A 16,901-nucleotide genomic window follows, 5' to 3' on the forward strand; every position below is an offset into this window, starting at 1 on the left:
CCACGTCCAGAGCCCTGATGGAAACGGTCAAAGACGCCAAGCTGCACGACGTCTTCAGCACCCCTGCAGACGGAACGCAGTGTAGATACACCTGGTCACGGGCAGACGGGTCTATCCACTCAAGGATAGATTACCTGTTTGTGTCCCGAACGCTCTCGGTCAGATCCACCGACGTCAAGCCGGTGTTCTTCTCTGACCACTGCCTCCTGCTGGCCGACTGTCACCTACAGGACGAGTAGCAGGCTGGTCAGGGAACGTGGAAACTGAACACAAAGCTGTTGACCCCAGGAAACATTGAGGAGCTCAAGAGGGACTATGCAGGTTGGAGAACCGTGAAGCCCCTCTTTGAGTCCCCAGCGGACTGGTGGGAAACAGTAAAAGGGAGCATCAAGAGGTTCTTCATCCTTAAAGGTGTTCAGGAGGTGAGAGAGAGGCAGGGAAAACTGTCCCAACTCCAGGAAAGTTTCCAGAACCTGCTCCTGCTGCAGACGATGGGGGTCGATGTCACGGAGGACCTCCAGGAGGTGAAGGACCAGCAAGCCTCGCTGTTTGCCTCAGAGGCCTCCAAGATAATCTTCCGGTCCAGGGTCCGCTTGGTGGAGCAGGACGAGACGTGCTCACGTTTCTTCTTCCAGAAGGTGCACAAAGAGAGCTCTGTGCTCAGCAGCCTGAAGGAAGAAGCTGGCTCGATAACGTCATCTCAGGCTGACGTCATGAGGATCAGCAAATCCTTCTATGCCAGTTTGTATGACTCGAAGCCAACCGACAGCGCAGCCTCCTAGTCGTTCCTGTCCTCTATCACGGAGGTCCTAGATGACGGAACACGCGAGAGGCTGGACCAGCTATCTCTGGATGAGCTGACCAAGGCCTTCGAGTCCTTCGAAAAGAATAAAACTCCCGGAAGCGACGGCTTACCGGTCGAGATCTATTCTTCTCTTTGGGACTTGATTGGCCAGGACCTGCTGGAGGTGTATGTCAGTATGCTTCGGGCAGGTACCATGAGTGAATCCATGAGGAAAGGCATCATCACCCTCGTCTACAAGCGGAAGGGGGAGAGGGAGGAAATTAGAAATTGGAGACCAATCTCACTGTTAAACACAGACTACAAAATCTTGTCAAAGGTCATCGCCAACCGGGTCAGGTCTGCTCTGGGGTCAGTGATTCACCCCGACCAAACCTGTGCTGTACCGGGCAGGAAGATCTCTGAGAGTCTCGCACTCCTCAGGGATACGATCGCCTACGTGCAGGACAGGGGGGTGGACACCTGCCTGATCAGCCTGGACCAGGAGAAAGCCTTTAACAGGATATCGCACAGGTATATGAGAGATGTTCTCTCCAAAATGGGCTTCAGGGAGGGAATCGGTAATTGGATCAGACTGCTCTACACCAACATTGTCAGTGCAGTCTCAATCAATGGGTGGGAATCAGATAGCTTCCCAGTCTTCCTTCGGGTACAGGTTGAAGTGGAAGATGGCCCGGGTGACTGCGGCAGCACAGGTTCTGGGGATAGGCCTGGCTGCCGCGGAACGCTCCGAGTAGTTGGACTGTTCCGTATCACCTGTCCTTCGTGGAGAAATTTATGAACAAAAACGCCTTTGACCACAAGTCCATCAGGAAGTGGTCAGCACGTAGTGCCCTTGAGACCCTTCGGGAAAGGAGAGGGCGGATCCTGTCGAGCGGTTCCCTGAGCAGGCTGTCAAAGCCATTTGGCAGAATGCCTCATCGCCAGAACTTTCCAACAAGCACCAAGACATGGCTTGGCTGGTGGTGAGAAGGGCTCTGTCTGTGAGTTCCTTTATGCACGCCTGGACTCTAAGCACACCGCACACTGCCCTCGAAGTGGCTGCAGGGGGAGGAGACTGTCACACACCTCCTTCTGGAATGTGCCTACGCAGAAGAAGTCTGGAGAGGAATGCAGTGGTGTTTGTCGAGGTTCGTCCTGAGCAATGCCGTGATGTGGGACTCCGTGCTCTACGGCCTGTTCCCCGGGACGCACACCGAGACGAACATCAACGGCGCCTGGAGGATCATCAACTCGGTAAAGATGCTCTCTGGGCGGTCCGAAACCTGTTGATCTTCCAGCTGAAGGAGTTGACCCCGACTGAGTGTTGCAGACTGGCACATTCCAAGGTCCAGGACTACGTGTTGAGGGACGTGCTGAAGCCTGGGGCAGCTGCCGCCAAGGCACGATGGGGAAAGACCACCGTGTAACATCTGCTTGCCTAAGAAGAACAGGGGGCCCACGCAGTCATTTGGGCTCTGCTGACGCCTCAGCTAAAAATGTAATCATACAGACCTGTAAATAGGAATGATGACTCTGTTTCGATACACAAAGAAATGGAATGTTTACATATGTATGGCATGTCCAGTTGTATAGATCAAAGTATTTATGAATAAAGTATATTTTTGAAATAAAAAAAAATATTTCTATGCCAGGATGGTGAGTGGTTTGTATGAGAACTTGGTGTTTCCATGCATCTGCTGCCTTAATCCTTCTAGGTAGAAGTAACTGTGGGTTTGGAAGGTGCTGTTTGAGGATCTTTGGTGAATTTCTGTAATGCATCTTGCAGATGGCAGGCACTGCTATGACTGAATCTTGCGAGTGCATGTTTGTCGCTGTGGTGCCAATCAACTGGGCTGCTTTGTCCTGGATGGTGTGAAGGTTCTGAGTGTTATTGGAGCTTTACCCTTCCAGGCAAATGGGGAGTATTCCATCACATTCCTGACTTGTGCCTTGTAGACGAGTCAGTGAGGGGTTGGCCAGTAAGATGGTCGCTGCAGGATTCTTAGTCTCTGACCTGCTATTTACTGTGGTGGTGCGGTTGAGTTTCCAGTTAACGGTAACCCTGGGATGTTGGAGTGGGTATTCAGTGAAGATGATGCCATTGATTGTGGAGGAGCACTGGCTAATTTCTGTCTTTTTATTGGAGATGGTCATTGCGTGGCACAAGCATTATTTGCCACTTGTGTCAAACCTGTCTATTGTCCAAGTGTTGCTGCATTTGGGCAATGATGGTGTCAATATCTTCCATTGCTTCGGTTAAAAGAGATTAGTCTTCTATTCACCTTAAATCCAGTGGTCAAAGCATTTGGTTATACCCCATTTATGATGTGTGAGATACCTGCCAAATGAAACAAACTCTGAAAATTCTAATGTCACTGCAACTTTTGGCTATACCATTACATTTGTTCCTTTAAAATTAATATTCTTCGTTGAGCAAAAAACTATTTGCCTGGATGATTAGGTTTGCAGCCTTAATTACACTCAATCACATTTTGTATCTTATCCTTCTTGACTGCTCTGACATTTTGTTTGTATAAATGTGGATTCCTGTAAAGTGTGCAATCCTGATAGATTAATCATATTCTGCGGCGATCACATCATTAATAAATGGGAAATGGCTTTGAGCGATGGGTTTTAATTCTCCCCAAGTACAATAGGAACTGATATTTCACTGACTTCAGGGAAATAAACCTTTTCTTTCTGATGTTACAATATCTGATGTAACTGCATCAGCTTCCTCTGCAATATAGCAATAACTGACGCAGTTCTACTTTATTTCCCATTTGCACCAATCCCCCGCCTCTCTCCAAACTCCTCACCTTGCACCCGGCACTTTGTGGGCCATCCCCTCCAGGCAATGGAGTGGTTTTGAAGTGCAGCCAGTCAGCGCTGGGTAGTAGGGAATGTAGACATCAATTTGTGCGCAGTAAGCTCCCACAAACAGCAATATGGCAATGGGCTGGACCTGATAACAGTGAGCTAACAGCAATTGCCACAGACCTCAATGAAGAATAATTACAATGGGCATGTGTTCTTTGTCTGTGACAATAATTTACTCTTTTCCAATCTCATTCTGAGGAAGGATCACTAGACCTGAAACGCTAACTCTGCTTTCTTTCCACGAATGCTGTCAGACCTGCTGGGCTTTTCCAGCAATTTCTGTTTTTTGATTCCTCTTTTCCATTGTTGGCTTATTTCTGGTGAAATGTCAATAGAGTCTCCAATTGTCCACCAATATGTTGGATTGCACAGGAGATGGAAAAATGAAGTAGACCATTCAGACCAACTGGCCCATTCCTGATCCTGTGTTTGTGTACCATTTAACCAACTACTTCCTCATCTAGTCTCTTTCAGTGTAGCCAATATGTGGCAAAATGTAAAAAAGTCTATTTTCGAAAACAAACTTTAAAATAGGCATATTATCTGAGAAAGCAAAGCTCTGGAATGCAGTGGGATCTGAGTATTCAAATGCATGGACCATAAAAGCTACACCAAATGCTTACGAAAGATGGTAATATGTTAGTGCTTATTGCTAGGTGAATTAAATATCGAAACAAAATCATAGAATCCCCACAGTACAGAAAGGGCCACTTGGCACACTGAGCCTACACCACCCCTCCAAAGAGCATCATTGCCCAGATCCAACCTCTCACCCTAATCCCACAGTTACTATGATTATTCTACCAAGCCTGCCCATCCCTGGACACTGTGGGGAAATTTAGCAGAGTCAATCCAGCTAATGTGCCCGTCTTTGGGATGTGGGAAGAAACAGGAGCACCCAGTGGAAATCCACACAAACATGAGGCAAACATACAAATCTCACACAGACAGTTGCCCGAGGCTGGAATCGAACCCGGGTCCCTGGCACTGTGAGGCAGCAGTGCTAACCACTGTGCCAGCATGCCATCAAGCAAAGTTCTACTTCACTTTAACATGATGTTGGTGATATCACAACTGGTGTATTGCGTAAGTATTTGCCTCCTTGTTTAGGGAAGAAGTGAAGTACATGAGAAGTAGGTCAGAAAGGATTAACCAGGCTAGTAGCTAGAATGGGCAGGAAAGGTTGGACAAACTAAGCTTGTTTCTGCTGGTGTTTAGAAAAGCAAGTGGCAATTTGATTGAAACCTATAAGGTCCAGAAGGATCTCAATAGGTGGATGTGGAGATGATATCTCCTCTTGTGATAATATCACTGGACTAGTCACCTAGAACCCCAGTCTTATATTCTGGGAGCATGGATTCAAATCCCAGTAGTATATGGTGAAATTTGAATTCAATAAACGTCTGAGTTTAAAAGCCAGCCTAATGATAAAATGTCATAAAACCCAAATGGTTTACTAGTGTCTTTGAGGGAAGGAAATCATCTACTCTTACCAGCTCTATATGTGACTCCAGACCAGATAATAGTATAAACCAGTTCAAGGGCAGTTAAGTTTGTCAACAAATTCTGGCCTTTTTGGTGATGCTCACATGCAGAATTAATTAAGTAGGTGGTAGAAGCAGTGTATTTAAACCTTTTTAACTTAAAGGTGGATAGATCCTTCATAAGCAAGAGAGTAAAAGGATATCGGGCCTAGACAAGATTGCAGAGTAACCAAATCAGCCAAAATGCTGTGGAATTATAGAGTAGGTCAAGGACCCAATTGGTTTCCTTCAGCTTCTAATTTGTATGTGTGAATGTTCTTCCCTATATTCTCTCTGAATCCTCTCTCTCAAAAACTTTCAAACTTCAAAGCTGTCAATTAGGTCACCCCTCAGCCTTCTCTGTGCATCCTTTCCTCAAACAGTGTGGGCTCCACATCACACCGAAGTATTCTCACAAAGCACAAGACACTTCCAGGAGGCAGTGGCCTTGTAGTATTCCTGCCGGACTGTGAATCCAGAATGTTCTGGGGACCCAACTTTGAATCCTGCCATGGCACATGGTGGAATTTGAATTCAATGAAAATCTGGAATTATGAATCTAACTTTGACTATAAATTGATTGTCAGGAAAAACCCATCTGGTTCACGAGTGTCCTTACTTGGTATGGCCTACATGTGACTCCAGACCAACAACAATTTGGTTGACTCTTAACTGCTATCTGTGCAATTATGGATGTGCAATAAATGCTGGTTTATCAAGCAACTCCCCCATCACCTAAATGAATAAACAAGGCATACATGCCACTAGATCCTGTCACAATTTAATCTTTAGTATGATTGGGGCATGCACATGGGTAGAAGCTAAACTATCCAACAAACCTTTTGTAAAAAAAAAGGAATTTCTTATTGTGGAGAATTACGACAACTAACTATCTTCTTTCAGGGCTAGAGAGGCAATCCATGGGTAATTATTCACAAAGTCCCATCTAATCTGCACTGCTATCTTGAAGTCTGCCCCACATTTCTCTTGCAAACTGTTTCCTTTCAGGTGCCACATGCATTCAGCCACACAAACAAACTAAAAGATACTGCATGTTAAATAAAGTGTATACCAAAGCAATTAGAGGGACTATTGACCACAATCCCAGGAGGACATTAAAAACCTTATGATACTTCATCCAGCCAGGCGTGCAAAGTTTTTTATTGTGAGACTGATTGCAGGAGAAAAATGTGGTGCTGGAAAAACACAGCAGGCCAGGCAGCATCCGAGGAGCAGGAGAATCGACGTTTCGGGCATAAGCCCTTCTTCAGAACGTCGATTCTCCTGCTCCTCGGATGCTGCCTGACCTGCTGTGTTTTTCCAGCACCACATTTTTCAACTCTGGTACTCCAGCATCTGCAGTCCTCACTTTCTCCTGATTGCAGGAGAAGACTAACTTCACATCAATTGTATGATCTCCATTTGTTTATGGGCTGGGAGGACATCATAGCACACCTTTAAGGGAAACAGACAATAACTTATCCAAACTTATGTGAACTCTAGAAGTTGCTGTTATCTTTAGAAGAGTAGTGGTAGCAAATGCTGACAGTTTTACCTTGTGACAGCTGCAAAATCCAGTCCATTGTCCAGATAATCTGTTTTTTTATAAAGCAGTGGTGACTTGCTGTGGATACATATCCGGCTTGAGTTTGAACAGTGCCAAGTGGGATCCTTTACATCCCTCTGATGCAGTGAGATCATGTCTGGGTTGTTGACAGAATATATTCCACACCCATGTCAGTGAACACTAAAACCTTTATTCAACATACGCAGTGAAAACTTGATGAATCACATTTGAGTCGTCCAAAACTCTGCTTGTCGAAAAAAATTTCAGCTATTCCCACCACAAAATAGAAAATCTAATGGGAGGATGTCTATAATATTTCAACATTGCTGATTGGTAAATTGAGAATAGCCTAATGCATGCATGGTTGGTCATACAATTGCATGAATCAATTGGACAGAAAGTAGACTATGCAAGATCATAAAAAGTAAGAACAGGAGTTCCTATTCAATAGGAATATGGCTGATTCTGACTTTCCTCAGGTTCACTTTCTTGACATTTCCCTGAAACCCTTGATTTCCCCAGCTGATCAAGACTCTAATTACCTTAGCCTTAAATATACACACAAACTCTTGCCCCACAGTGTGAAATCACAGAGAAGCCGTTAATCGTCACTGCAGTCTCTCTGTGGGAGACGTTCAAACCCTGAAAGTGGGGCTAAAAGCTGTGGGGGAAGTTAGAAAAGGCTGTCAATTGGAAACAAAGTGAGAGTGAGAGGAGGTATGAGGTGGAAAGTGGTCTTTGCTGAGGACTGTGAGATTGCATCATTGAGTTTGTCAACAAAATCTGGATAGACTGCTAGCATTTCTCAGATGTGCACGAAGAAAGTGGATAAAATGTATCAATGGAAGAAAAGGAAGATTATTATTATCATTATAAGCAACTGCTCCTTGCAGCCCAACAGTGCTGGCATCTGAGCATCAAGCTAACAGTTCTACCTTTGAATACCACAGCCAAGCACAATCCTATTGTGGATCAAGGGGGTGATTAGCAACCAGAAAACCAACTACCGACAGCAGCTGATCTCTCAAGTTACCGAGGCCATTGGTAAGCTGCTGGAGTTCAACTTAACCATCCTACAGGCCCACATTTATGATGAAGAAGGTGTGAAGACGACAGGATATTCAATTCAACATTGGAAGATAGTGACAGAAAATACAATCGCCCATTGCCTCTACCTCTCTGGGTTCAAAAGCTGCCTGTGATTTCCCTTTCTGTGGGGGCAGAGTTTGTGTGTATATTTATATGCGATATGTGTCTATATGAGATAGATACCTGATCAGTCAGGGGATTAAGGGTTATGACTGCACAAGATGCTGAGAGTAGGCAGGGTTAATGTGAGGCCGATCACCATTACTGTGGCCAATTTCACTCATTCATGTGAAGCTGGCAAGGAGATTCTAGTAGAAACAACCATGGAAACACCTTGGCACTGAGCTGGATGACACCTTACACTGTTCATCAGAACAGACAGATGAAGCAATTATAGGTTTAATACCTGGTGACTCTATGGAGCTTGATGAATGTGCACCCAATCTCCCACCTATTGCCTGAACTGAAGACACACACAGAGCTGCTCCAGGATTTCACACTGTGGCATCAAAACATGAACAATGTCTTTGACTGCCCTGACAACATGGTGAACTGCACCTCCACCCATCTGAAAACTGCTCGCCAAGCAGAGGAAGATTATTGTGTTTCTCCAGCACTAAATCTCAAAACATTTCAATGTCTTTTACTGTGTGCAGGTTCAGGACATTGTGAGGTGTGAACAAATTGAAAAATTGACATTTATCATGTTTTTACTACATCATCGTGTTTAATCTTTATTTACATCGAACATCTTTGGAGGCAAGTCATGTGATATAGGGACTTTTTCAGCTCCCTTGAACCTCCCCTTAAATGATAAAAAGTTGAGGGCCAAGCAGAAACCTTGTCGCATCCACGTGTTATATTCTGCCAATCAAAGAGAGTTGATGCATATTCTCTGATTTCTGCCAACCAGGCAATCTTCTATCTGTGCTAATATGTAACACCCCCCATCCCATGAACTTTTATTTTCCACAATGACCTTGGATATGGCACCTCATCCAATGCCTTCAAGAAATCCACGTACAGTACGTCGACAGACTCCCTTTAATCCACAACAGATGTTCCTCCTTCAAGAAACTCCAATAAATTGGTTAAACATGATTTTCCTTTGTCAAAACATGCTGACCCATCCCAATTACCATGTGTTTTCCAAAGTACGCAGATATATTCTTCCTAATGATCAATTCTAACAGTGTCTCCGTGACAGATGACAAGCTAACTGACCTATAGTTTCCTGCTTCTTGCCTCCCTCCCATCTTGAGTAATGCCAGGTTATGGAATCAGTCAAGTGCCCCCGGAGGTGCTTGGAGGGTCCTGCAAATGAGTTGAATTATTCGTATCTCCCAGGGCCACAAAAAAAGGACCTAGAAACTATCCTGACTGATCCTTTGGCCTCCTCTGCCTAATCTTTTAAGGATGAGGTTATAACATTGCTCCATATGACAATCACATGGACAGAGTATGCACACTCACATCCTTTACAGTGTTATACCAAGCAATTTCCAACACATACTCCCAAGTATAGCCAAGAAAGTAATTTGGCAGATGGTTAATAACACAAACATGCTCAGCCTCCATCTTGTGGTACATAAAGATAGTGTTTTCATCTTCAGATTTTAAATCGTCATCATCAGATGTGGTAGGGAAAGGAGAGGCTGAATTACATGGAAACCCTACAGCCATTTGGCCCATCATAGATCAAGTCCACACCAATCCTCTGAAGAGCATCCTACCCAGCTCCACCCCTCTCCCTCTAAAACTGCCTTTCCCATGGCTAATCGATTTAACCTACACATCCCTGAACACTATGGACAATTTAGCATGGCCAATTCACCTAATCTGCACATCTTTAAAACTGCTGGAGGAAACCCACATAGACACAGGGAGAATGTGCAAATTCCACAGAGACAGTCGCCCGAGGCTAGAATAGAACCCTGGTCCCTGGCACTGTGAGGTAGCAGTGCTAACCACTGAGCCACCATGTTACTGTATTGCCCCTAACTAACTTCCAGGGATGATCATCCATAATCCAGCATAAGCCACAAGAGTCCACAGACATCTCTCATTATTTCAGGGAGGACCAGTTTATTTTCAATTAATGAACCTATCTCAAAGTTTGTGAGAAGCTTTGTAGCTCGGGTGCTCATTGTCATTCTGTTCGCCGAGCTGGGAATTTGTGTTGCAGACGTTTCGTCCCCTGTCTAGGTGACATCCTCAGTGCTTGGGAGCCTCCTGTGAAGCGCTTCTGTGATCTGTGCTCCGGCATTTTCTCCGGCAGATTCAAACCACTACAAATGCCGGAGGAAAGATCACAGAAGCGCTTCACAGGAGGCTCCCAAGCACTGAGGATGTCACCTAGACAGGGGACGAAACGTCTGCAACACAAATTCCAAGCTCGGCAAACAGAACCACAACAATGAACCTATCTGCATGACTTCCATCTAATTGAGCAAGTGACCAATATATATGAAAAATATTTCATAAACACGTGATCTTCCAGTGATTATCATACATTTCACATACACTGTACATGTGAGAGACATGTTCAAAGTTGATAAATCTTGTAAAAGGGTCTGTTTTTAATTGCTCTGTTTTTCTCAAAAGATGACTAGTTATTCAGCGAGCTTCATTCTGTATTTTTATTTTTGTGTTCATCTAAAGTGTAGGCCAAAATGAGAAAGCATTGTTTTAAAACCTGTAGTTTGGAAGGTCGAAGAGCAAGTAACTTGACACTCACGGCCAGCATTGTATGACCAGCTGTTTGAACGAGCGAGAATTGAAGGGTTTGCAGACAAACTAGAGCCTCAAGGTAAAAACAATGACTGCAGATGCTGGAAACCAGATTCTGGATTAGTGGTGCTGGAAGAGCACAGCAGTTCAGGCAGCATCCAAGGAGCCTCAAAATCGACGTTTCGGGCAAAAGCCTTTATTCCTGATGAAGGGCTTTTGCTCGAAATGTCGATTTTGAAGCTCCTTGGATGCTGCCTGAACTGCTGTGCTCTTCCAGCACCACTAATCCAGAAAATAGAGCCTCAAGGTTCTGTATACAGATGCAGTTGGGTGGCAACAAGAAGTTAGTTGGTCTATGGACTAGTGACTACTCATCAATGACAGAAGCCTTTTGTCTGCCAACAACCGTGTGACTAATTTTCAGGTAATTGAGCAGCTTGAGGCTGGGAAGAAGACTCAGGGAGAAGTGATTTGATCCACACCAGCTGAAAAGCTTTCTATCTATTCTCTGTAGTCAAAACCCCATTTTAACCCTGAAGAAAACCAGTCCATCTTTTCTTCAGCGATTGATGTAAGCTGTGAGTTTGAGTTGATCAGACAAAGACCTGAGTTGTTTATGCCAATAATCCACACTAATGTAATTTGTAATTTCTCCTAAAAATTAAAATGCCTGGGTTTCACTTTTTTAACCTTTTTTAATAAAGTGATGGACAAAGTTTGTGCATAATTGGCAAAAGCACGAGAAGAAAGTGAGGACTGCAGATCCTGAAGATCACAGTTGAAAAGTGTGGTGCTAGAAAAATACAACAGGTCAGGCAGCATTTGAGGAACAGGAAAATCGGCGTTTCAAGCATATGCCCTTCATCAGGACTGTGAACTACAAGAAGACAAGAAGCCTTTGTGTATGCAGAGAGCTGGGCTCACTGGTTAGCACTCTGCCTTATAGTCCCAAAGACCTGGGTTTGATTCCATCCTTGGGTGACTGTCCGTGTGGAGTTTGCGCATTCTCCCCACGTCTGTGTAGATTTCCATTAGGTACTCTGTTTTCCTTCCAAAATCCAAAGATGTGCAGGTTGGGTGGATTGGCCATGTTGAATTTTCCACAGTGTCCAGGGATGTGCAATTTAGGTGGATTAGCCATGGGAAATGCAGGATTATAGGGATAGGGTCGGGATGTAGGTCCCTCTTCAGAGGGACGGTGTGGATTCAATGGGCTGAATTGTCTGCTTCCACACCTTAGAGATTCTATGATTCTCCAGAATCCCATTTGTACTTCCTATCAACCTAGGTCTGAAAATGGGGTAAATTGGGAAATTTTATGTAATTATCTTTACCTTTTGTCACAACTCTGTGAATAGTGGGGCTTGACTTCATGTGTGCTATCTTAGTGAGGATGCTTTCTCATTATAGCTTTGTTTAATATGATTTTTTTTTTCAATTTCAGATGATGCCCCTGAATGCTTCATCTGTAGGGAACTGGAGGTGTCAGATTGTGATTCCTTGTTGCAGTACTGCGACTGCAAGAGTTTAGTCGCTCATCACAAGTGTTTGCTGACATGGATACAAAAGGTAACGGAGCTCTGTGATAGTGCACTCAGACCTATTTATTGGTTACCAAAACAAGCCTTGAATTACACCGAAGACAGTGGCAATGAAAAATTCCCTGTTGTCTGAACCAAGTTTAGAAATAAAGAAAATAACATTGCTTTCCAGTTTGGAATTTGACTGACGTGTACACCACTTTGCTATTCTGAGTTTCCAAGCAGCAGTAGATTTTGAGTAATTCAATAGCAAATCTCACTTCCATTGTGTAATAGTTCCTTTCAGGCCTTTCGCAAGATTTTTGGAAGAACTGCACACTCTCCTGATACTGGCCTATTGCCATCCCCAATTTTCATTCTGTCACCCTTGGAATTATACATCCAGCTGCCGCATCTAAATGGTTGTATGTCCCACCCTAATGTATTCCACCTCTTTACTGCTCTTTCCTCCCTTGAGATTCACCTCAACACTGACATGTCTAACCAAACTCTCAGTCACCTATCCTAATTTTGTCTTCTGTGGCATTGTTTCAAATTTGGTTTGAACGCACTGCTATGCGGAAGCTAGGAACACTTTCCCACATTAACAGTTCTATGGAAATGTGAGTTGTTCTCATGTCTATCCCAAGTATTCCAGTGTTTCCACACTGTGGCCAAAACACTCCCTTTATTCATTCTGAGAGCATTGGGATTGATAGCAAGGTCAGCAATTATTATCTATCCCTCGTTATGTTTCAGGAAGTGGTGATGGCCCCCTTTTTGAATGTAGCTGTTGATGAGGGGAAATGCTGTTTCAGGCTGTTGACTCCAACCATGAAGAAATGAACCAAGTTGCACTGCTGGTCTTCCCATGCATCATTCCGCCTCCCCATCCCCAACTTCTATAATTATTTCTTTAGGCCATACAGAAGCAGAAACCGATGGAAATGCCAAGAGAGCAGGACTGAGGTTAAACCTCAGTTTGCTTTTACTAAGTATTAGGTTCATGTCCCATTGAACACAATAATTAAAGCTGATTATCTGAGTGGGTGCAGCACTGTTGAAGGTGCAGTCTTTCGGATGTGATGTTAAACTGAGGCCTGTTTACCTGTCAAATGGATATAAAAGATCTCATTACACTATTTCAAAGCTGAGCTGGAGAATTATCCTGGGTGTAAGCACAGAGAATGCTGGAGAAACTCAGCAGGTCTGACAGCATCTGTGGAGAAAGAAACAGAGTTAACCCCTCGACTGCAGTATGACTCTTCTTCAGAACTGGATGCATTTGAGAGAGAGAGAGAGAGAGAGAGAGAGAGAGAGACTCCCTGGTGCTGAACTTGAACATCCAAAGAAGGCTGACTGTGCGAGGTTGAGGAGCTCATCACTGTCAGGAAATATTGGCTTTTGAGATGATCGGTCAATCCGAAGCCCCGTTTGTCTATCCTTGTGTTTTGTTTATGACCTTGACAATCTCATGACACAGTTTACAGAATGGCAACAAATTCTTCTGATTGCTCAGGCATTCTTACCTCAAACAGCACCACCACATTTGAGGAAAAAAAATTAGCTGGACATTAGCCTCATTGATATCTGTGGGCTCTTACTACACTCAAGCTGTCTGTTATATTTGCCCATAAAACAGCCAGTAAGATTCCACACAATTCATATTTAATTGAATTTGCCAGCATTTCTTGTGAAAAGTGAATAAGTAGGAAGACCTGCATTTGTGCCCCAATGGGGCACTTTTGCGATGTAGTCACTGTTGTAGGAAATATGTTGGCCAACCTGTGCACAGCAAGCTCCCAGAATTGGGGCAGCATGACCATGAGCAAAACTAGGGTTAAAGTATTGGCTATCTGGTGAATGCGCTGCTTTTCTTTGATAGCAACCTGGGATTACGCAAAAGACAATGTAAATGCAAGCATTTCGCATTCCGTCAAATTCCTTGGTGATTTCCTGCGCGTTTTGTGTCTTCTCAGGAAAGCTTTCAAAGGCGCTTTCTGCTCCTTCTTTCCAGAAACTTTGCGTAAAAAAAGCAGCATTGAATTTGTCAGGTGTGATTGACCTTACTTTGGTTCATTCTTTTACAAACAAAGCAAGTGACATTGTGATGAATGCATGCAGCATTTCAGTGGGCCTTTGGTTGCACAGTGCCGCTTGTGTTGCACCACAGGTTTCACACCCTCGGCTGCCGTGTAGTCAAAGGCAGCAACCGAGCATTATCTCAGCAAATTTGTTTTAAAAAGCTGCAATGATTATTGTGTAATAGCTGCCGAGAGCAACATCTTTTCCGTTTTTTTATTCTGATGTTTGTGTGTCTCATCATAGAGTCGCTGTAGTGCAGAGAGAGGCCATTTGGCCCATTGAGTAGGTGCCGAATGGCATCCCACCCAGATTCACCTCCTTACCCCGATCCCATAACCCCGCATTTCCCATGGCCAATCCACCTAACCTGCACTTTCCTGGAAACTATGGGTGCATTTCGGCATGGACGATCCACCTACCCTGCACATCTTTGGACCCAGGAGAAAGTGAGGATTGCAGATGCTGGAGATCAGAGTCGAGGGTGTGGTGCTGGAAAAGCACAGCAGGTCAAGCAGCATCCGGGGAGCAGGAGAATCGACGTTTCAGGCATAAGCCTTTCATCAGGGATTCCTGATGAAGGGCTTATGCCCAAAACGTCAATTCTACATATCTTTGGACCCAGCGGAAACTCCCACAGACGTTGAGAGAACTCCACACAGACAGTCACCCAAGGCTGGAATCGAACCTGGTCACTGGCACTGTGAGGCTGCAGTGCAGTGTCTATTGAACATATAATGGGCAGACTCTTCACAGATGAGCTTGGAGGTAGGACAAGCCTGTCATGAGGCAGGATAGTGGTGTATTAGTGTGGTGCTGGAAAAGCACAGTAGGTCAGGCAGCATCCAAGGAGCAGGAGAATCAGTGCTCTGGACATGAGCCCTTCCTCAGGAATGACGCTTATGGGCCGGGGGGGGGGCTCAGTAGCTTCATTCCTGATGGAGGGCTTATGCCCAAAATGTTGATTCTCCTGCTCCTCAGATGCTGCTTGACCTGCTGTGCTTTTCCAGCACCACAGTCTCGACTCTGATCTCCAGCATCTCCTGATGGGGTATTAGACCTCACTTGCCCTATTGCCTTCCCGTCTCCACCAGAATTAAGTTCAGGGGCTGCATTAGCTGCTGCCAATCTCCTGCCTTTTCCCCTTGGCCCTGCACACTATTTCTATCTGAATAATCAGCCAATGCCATCTTGAATGCCTCAATTGAACCTGCCTCCACCACACTTCCAGGCAGTACACTCCATACCATAAGCACTCGCTGTGTGAAACTGCTTTTCCTCATATTATCCTCGCTTTGTTTGGCACCTTACTTTAAATGTGTGGCCTCTCACTCTTTAATCTTTCAAGAATGGGAACAAAAGAAGGGTTACACTTGAAATGTTGGCTTCTGCACCTCCTGATGCTGCCTGGCTTGCTATGTTCTCCCAGCCTCCTGTTTGTCTACCTTGGGGTCCAGCATCTGCAGTTTCTTTTTGTCTCTAACAGCTTCTCCTTATCTACTCACAATTTTGAAAGCCACAACCAAATCTTATCTCAGCCTTCTTCTCTCCAACAAGAGCAGTTCCAACTTCTTGAATCTACCCTCATAAATGGAGCCATTCTTGTAAACGCTCCCTCCAATACATTCATGTCATTCCTATAATGTGGCGCCCACAACTGGACACATTGCTCCAGCTGAGGTCTAACAAGTATGATATACAAGTTCAACATCAACTCAATTCTCTTGGACTATAACTGCAACATTATTTACTGCTCTCTCTAGCTATGTTCCATCTTCAGTGGCCTGAGCACTGGTATGTCCAAGTCCCACTGGAATTGTACTCCCTCTTTTATTTTCACTTTCAGTGTTCTGTTGACCAAAGTGCATCACCTCACACTTATTTGCGTTGAACCTCATCCCCAAACTCCACCAACTTGTCAATGCCCTCCCTGAAATGACCATTGAAGGGCCTGATCCCACAATTGATGGTAGTAACCCAGCTGCAGGTGGGCCTGTTACCATGCAGTATGCATAGCAACTAAAACCCATGCAGACAGACTGCACCTACGGAGAAGGGGGGAGCAGTTAGAGGGGTGGGGGGAAGAAAATGGTGGTCACTCCATTGTTGGAAGGCCTGATTTTAGGGAACTGATATCTAGGACTGGGAGGTCAGGGGGCACCAGGAGTTATCCTCTTGCCCTTGCTACTGAATCCTAGTTACACCCCACCCTTCTGCTTGTGACTGGGTTGTTCTGGGAACCTGATGCTTACACCATAGACTTTATAGCCATCGAGTTTTTATAGCATGGGGGGAGGTAGCTTTGGCCCATTATCTGAGGAGCAGGAGAATCGGTGTCTCGGATTTAAGCCCTTCATCATGAAGGGCTTATGCCCAAAACGTCGATTCTCCTGTTCCTAATGAAGGGCTTATACCTGAAACATCTATTATCCTGCTCCTCGGATGTTCCTTGACCTGCTGTGCTTTTCCAGCGCCACACTCTTGACTCTGATCTCCAACATCTGCAGTCTTCACTTTCTCCTTCAGCCCATCATATTTAGACCAGTCATCAGACATCCATCTCCATAGGAAGAGAGTTCCAAAGAGTCATGATACTCCATGAGAAAAGTTTTCTCATTGCTGATTTAAGTGGAAGGAATCATATTTTTAAACAGTGACCTTTAGTTTAGATTCTCTCAAGATGAACCATGCTTTCCACTTGACTAGGCCACTCGAGATGTTGTATT

The 16,901-nt window shown here is 44.7% G+C and overlaps 1 protein-coding gene across 1 annotated transcript in view; it reads left to right on the forward strand.

The window, feature by feature from the left end:
- Positions 1 to 16,901, forward strand: part of LOC140480094 (uncharacterized) — a 265,170-nt gene that overhangs the window by 41,065 nt on the left and 207,204 nt on the right. The window contains exon 2 of the mRNA XM_072574734.1: positions 12,018 to 12,142. Within this exon, the coding sequence (XP_072430835.1) occupies positions 12,018 to 12,142 (125 nt within the window). The remainder of the gene's footprint in view (positions 1 to 12,017; positions 12,143 to 16,901) is intronic.

Source organism: Chiloscyllium punctatum, chromosome 7, assembly GCF_047496795.1.
Source record: "Chiloscyllium punctatum isolate Juve2018m chromosome 7, sChiPun1.3, whole genome shotgun sequence".
In the NCBI taxonomy this organism is placed as follows: Eukaryota; Metazoa; Chordata; class Chondrichthyes; order Orectolobiformes; family Hemiscylliidae; genus Chiloscyllium; species Chiloscyllium punctatum.